This window comes from Panulirus ornatus, chromosome 19 (assembly GCF_036320965.1).
Source record: "Panulirus ornatus isolate Po-2019 chromosome 19, ASM3632096v1, whole genome shotgun sequence".
Lineage (NCBI taxonomy): Eukaryota > Metazoa > Arthropoda > Malacostraca > Decapoda > Palinuridae > Panulirus > Panulirus ornatus.
The window spans coordinates 36,637,276-36,643,140 of record NC_092242.1 but is presented as its reverse complement, the minus strand read 5'-3'; the positions used below and the strand labels follow the sequence as shown (position 1 = coordinate 36,643,140).

At 41.9% G+C, this 5,865-nt stretch overlaps 1 protein-coding gene across 1 annotated transcript; it reads left to right on the top strand.

The window, feature by feature from the left end:
• Positions 1–2,452: 2,452 nt before the first annotated feature.
• LOC139755688 (methionine--tRNA ligase, cytoplasmic-like) lies at positions 2,453–3,172 on the top strand. The gene has a single exon (XM_071674336.1). The coding sequence runs from the start codon at positions 2,453–2,455 to the stop codon at positions 3,170–3,172; it is 720 nt and encodes a 239-aa protein (XP_071530437.1).
• The last annotated feature ends 2,693 nt before the right edge of the window (positions 3,173–5,865 follow it).

Below are 5,865 nucleotides of genomic sequence, written 5' to 3'. Positions count from 1 at the left end.
CATCCATCCTCCTGCGCACAACTCTATCCATAGCCCACGCCTCGCAACCATACAACATTGTTGGAACCACTATTCCTTCAAACATACCCATTTTTGCTTTCCGAGATAATGTTCTCGACTTCCACACATTCTTCAAGGCCCCCAGAATTTTCGCCCCCTCCCCCACCCTATGATCCACTTCCGCTTCCATGGTTCCATCCGCTGCCAGATCCACTCCCAGATATCTAAAACACTTCACTTCCTCCAGTTTTGCTCCATTCAAACTCACCTCCCAATTGACTTGACCCTCAACCCTACTCTACCTAATAACCTTGCTCTTATTCACATTTACTCTTAACTTTCTTCTTCCACACACTTTACCAAACTCAGTCACCAGCTTCTGCAGTTTCTCACATGAATCAGCCACCAGCGCTGTATCATCAGCGAACAACAACTGACTCACTTCCCAAGCTCTTTCATCCCCAACAGACTTCATACTTGCCCCTCTTTCCAAAACTCTTGCATTTACCTCCCTAACAACCCCATCCATAAACAAATTAAACAACCATGGAGACATCACACACCCCTGCCGCAAACCTACATTCACTGAGAACCAATCACTTTCCTCTCTTCCTACAAGCACACATGCCTTACATCCTCGATAAAAACTTTTCACTGCTTCTAACAACTTTCCTCCCACACCATATATTCTTAATACCTTCCACAGAGCATCTCTATCAACTCTATCATATGCCTTCTCCAGATCCATAAATGCTACATACAAATCCATTTGCTTTTCTAAGTATTTCTCACATACATTCTTCAAAGCAAACACCTGATCCACACATCCTCTACCACTTCTGAAACCACACTGCTCTTCCCCAATCTGATGCTCTGTACATGCCTTCACCCTCTCAATCAATACCCTCCCATATAATTTACCAGGGATACTCAACAAACTTATACCTCTGTAATTTGAGCACTCACTCTTATCCCCTTTGCCTTTGTACAATGGCACTATGCACGCATTCCGCCAATCCTCAGGCACCTCACCATGAGTCATACATATATTAAATTACCTTACCAACCAGTCAACAATACAGTCACCCCCTTTTTTAATAAATTCCACTGCAATACCATCCAAACCTGCTGCATTGCCGGCTTGCATCTTCCGCAAAGCTTTCACTACCTCTTCTCTGTTTACCAAATCATTTTCCCTAACCCTCTCACTTTGCACACCACCTCGACCAAAACACCCTATATCTGCCACTCTATCATCAAACACATTCAACAAACCTTCAAAATACTCACTCCATCTCCTTCTCACATCACCACTACTTGTTATCACCTCCCCATTTGCGCCCTTCACTGAAGTTCCCATTTGCTCCCTTGTCTTACGCACTTTATTTACCTCCTTCCAGAACATCTTCTTGTTCTCCCTAAAATTTAATGATACTCTCTCACCCCAACTCTCATTTGCCCTTTTTTTCACCTCTTGCACCTTTCTCTTGACCTCCTGTCTCTTTCTTTTATACATCTCCCACTCAATTGCATTTTTTCCCTGCAAAAATCGTCCAAATGCCTCTCTCTTCTCTTTCACTAATACTCTTACTTCTTCATCCCACCACTCACTACCCTTTCTAATCAACCCACCTCCCACTCTTCTCATGCCACAAGCATCTTTTGCGCAATCCATCACTGATTCCCTAAATACATCCCATTCCTCCCCCACTCCCCTTACTTCCATTGTTCTCACCTTTTTCCATTCTGTACTCAGTCTCTCCTGGTACTTCCTCACACAGGTCTCCTTCTCTAGCTCACTTACTCTCACCACCCTCTTCACCCCAACATTCACTCTTCTTTTCTGAAAACCCATGCAAATCTTCACCTTAGCCTCCACAAGATAATGATCAGACATCCCTCCAGTTGCACCTCTCAGCACATTAACATCCAAAAGTCTCACTTTCGCACGCCTGTCAATTAACACGTAATCCAATAACGCTCTCTGGCCATCTCTCCTACTTACATAAGTATACTTATGTATATCTCGCTTTTTAAACCAGGTATTCCCAATCATCAGTCCTTTTTCAGCACATAAATCTACAAGCTCTTCACCATTTCCATTTACAACACTGAACACCCCATGTATACCAATTATTCCCTCAACTGCCATATTACTCACCTTTGCATTCAAATCACCCATCACTATAACCCGGTCTCGTGCATCAAAACCACTAACACACTCATTCAGCTGCTCCCAAAACACTTGCCTCTCTTGATCTTTTTTCTCATGCCCAGGTGCATATGCACCAATAATCACCCACCTCTCTCCATCAACTTTCAGTTTTACCCATATTAATCGAGAATTTACTTTCTTACACTCTATCACATACTCCCACAACTCCTGTTTCAGTTTAAGTTCTTTAAGTCATCTGTTCCTTCATCTAAACCTAGTGAATCTGATTATCGTGCTATGGCAGCAGTTAATCAGGAGTTGCAGAACTATATAACATCTCTGGCAAACAACCATCAACGTGATGGCTTAAGATCTATCCTTGCCATAACAATGATTGGTAACCAATATATTCAGGAAAATGAACCCTACAAACTTATCAAGCAAGACCGTTCAACTGAGGAAAAGGAGCATGGAGCCACAGTGATTGCTGTAGCTGTGAATATTGTGGCCTTAGTGTCTATAATTTTAGATCCATATATGCCAGAGACAGCAGAAAATATTAAGGCCTTCCTGAATAATCCCCCACAGTTACGTCGTCTTCCACATCTGTTTATGCAGTTCCTTCCTGCTGGTCATTTCATCCAAGAACCAAAACCCCTCATCACCCAAATTGATGATGAAGTAGTCCAGAAACTTAGTAAGGACTTTGGTGGCCAAACATCTTCAGAGAAAAAGCCTGTCAGCCCTGCAGTTATTGCCCATCTGGATACCCTCATAACAGAAAAAGGTGATAAAGTACGAACTATGAAAGCCAGTGGTGAAGCATCAAAGGATGAAATAGGGGCTGAAGTTGCCATACTTTTGGATCTTAAGAAACAGTTGGCCATAGCTCAAGGAATTGACCCAGCCACTCTTAATGCCAAAAATAAGAAAAAGAAAAAAATAAGGATGGACAAACTGCATAATTTGTGCCATTGGGATTCCAATGGGGAGTTGCGGCTGGGTGTCAGTGAATGAGGCATTCACTCAAGGCTACATTGGTTTGGGAGTGTTCTTGGTGCTGCTAGCCATCACTGAATCAGCACTGGCTGCTGCAATAGGCTACGCTCTAATTAGGTGGTCGCTGCGCTTTGCCTAATCAAGATGTTTTGAAGGAGGATTTTCGTCGTCCTTAGAATCTAACATCCTCCAAGTGCATGATATGGAGCAGCAGCAGCAGCAGCAAGAAACACACGTGACCACTGCCGACTCGACAGAACTTAGTTGATAATAGAAGCATCCTCCTCGAGGGCTCAGAGTGGGGTGCCTAAATGTGTGTGGATGTAACCAAGATGTGAAGACCCTTACTGGAAAAACAATCACTCTTGAAGTAGAACCTTCAGACACAATTGAAAATGTGAAGGAAAATAGTGAAATTGGAGAAAAAATGTAGCTTAGATATTGAAGCTTATTGATACAGTGGTTAAATTGATGAGAACTGCTATTGACGTTTGTGTAAATAAATTATACATTTCCTTTTTTCCATAGCCAGAGGTTGAACCATTATGTGACATTCATTTTTTTTCATTCATTTGAAGCTAGAAGTTTCAGTTTTCTAAATTGTTTCTTACATTTTTCATATGTATATATATGTATGTGTGTGTGTGTGTATATGTGCGTATGTATGTGTATGTGTGTGTATGTGTATATGTATATATATATGGATATTATCCCTGGGGATAGGGGTGAAAGAATACTTCCCATGTATTCCTCGCGTGTCGTAGAAAGCGACTAGAGGGGACGGGAGCGGGGGGCCAGAAATCCTCCCCTCCTTGTATTAACTTTCTAAAAATGGGAAACAGAAGAAGGAGTCACGCGAGGAGTGCTCATCCTCCTCGAAGGCTCAGAGTGGGGTGCCTAAATGTGTGTGGATGTAACCAAGATGTGAAAAAAGGAGAGATAGGTAGTATGTTTGAGGAAAGGAACCTGGATGTTTTGGCTCTGAGTGAAACGAAGCTCAAGGGTAAAGGGGAAGAGTGGTTTGGGAATGTCTGGGGAGTAAAGTCAGGGGTTAGTGAGAGGACAAGAGCAAGGGGATATATATATATATATATATATATATATATATATATATATATATATATATATATATATATATATATATATATATATATATATATATATATATATATATATATAACGCCAGAGAGCATTATTGGATTACGTGTTAATTGACAGGCGTGCGAAAGAGAGACTTTTGGATGTTAATGTGCTGAGAGGTGCAACTGGAGGGATGTCTGATCATTATCTTGTGGAGGCTAAGGTGAAGATCTATATGGGTTTTCAGAAAAGAAGAGTGAATGTTGGGGTGAAGAGGGTGGTGAGAGTAAGTGAGCTTGAGAAGGAGACCTGTGTGAGGAAGTACCAGGAGAGACTGAGTACAGAATGGAAAAAGGTGAGAACAATGGAAGCAAGGGGAGTGGGGAGGAATGGGATGTATTTAGGGAATCAGTGATGGATTGCGCAAAAGATGCTTGTGGCATGAGAAGAGTGGGAGGTGGGTTGATTAGAAAGGGTAGTGAGTGGTGGGATGAAGAAGTAAGAGTATTAGTGAAAGAGAAGAGAGAGGCATTTGGACGATTTTTGCAGGGAAAAAATGCAATTGAGTGGGAGATGTATAAAAGAAAGAGACAGGAGGTCAAGAGAAAGGTGCAAGAGGTGAAAAAAAGGGCAAATGAGAGTTGGGGTGAGAGAGTATCATTAAATTTTAGGGAGAATAAAAAGATGTTCTGGAAGGAGGTAAATAAAGTGCGTAAGACAAGGGAGCAAATGGGAACTTCAGTGAAGGGCGCAAATGGGGAGGTGATAACAAGTAGTGGTGATGTGAGAAGGAGATGGAGTGAGTATTTTGAAGGTTTGTTGAATGTGTTTGATGATAGAGTGGCAGATATAGGGTGTTTTGGTCGAGGTGGTGTGCAAGGTGAGAGGGTTAGGGAAAATGATTTGGTAAACAGAGAAGAGGTAGTGAAAGCTTTGCGGAAGATGAAAGCCGGCAAGGCAGCGGGTTTGGATGGTATTGCAGTGGAATTTATTAAAAAAGGGGGTGACTGTATTGTTGACTGCTTGGTAAGGTTATTTAATGTATGTATGACTCATGGTGAGGTGCCTGAGGATTGGCGGAATGCGTACATAGTGCCATTGTACAAAGGCAAAGGGGATAAGAGTGAATGCTCAAATTACAGAGGTATAAGTTTGTTGAGTATTCCTGGTAAATTATATGGGAGGGTATTGATTGAGAGGGTGAAGGCATGTACAGAGCATCAGATTGGGGAAGAGCAGTGTGGTTTCAGAAGTGGTAGAGGATGTGTGGATCAGGTGTTTGCTTTGAAGAATGTATGTGAGAAATACTTAGAAAAGCAAATGGATTTGTATGTAGCATTTATGGATCTGGAGAAGGCATATGATAGAGTTGATAGAGATGCTCTGTGGAAGGTATTAAGAATATATGGTGTGGGAGGAGAGTTGTTAGAAGCAGTGAAAAGTTTTTATCGAGGATGTAAGGCATGTGTACGTGTAGGAAGAGAGGAAAGTGATTGGTTCTCAGTGAATGTAGGTTTGCGGCAGGGGTGTGTGATGTCTCCATGGTTGTTTAATTTGTTTATGGATGGGGTTGTTAGGGAGGTAAATGCAAGAGTTTTGGAAATAGGGGCAAGTATGAAGTCTGTTGGGGA

Coding starts and splice junctions, on each gene's coding strand:
- LOC139755688 (XM_071674336.1), top strand. CDS start 2,453: ATGGCAGCAGTTAATCAGGAGTTGCAGAACTATATAACATCTCTGGCA.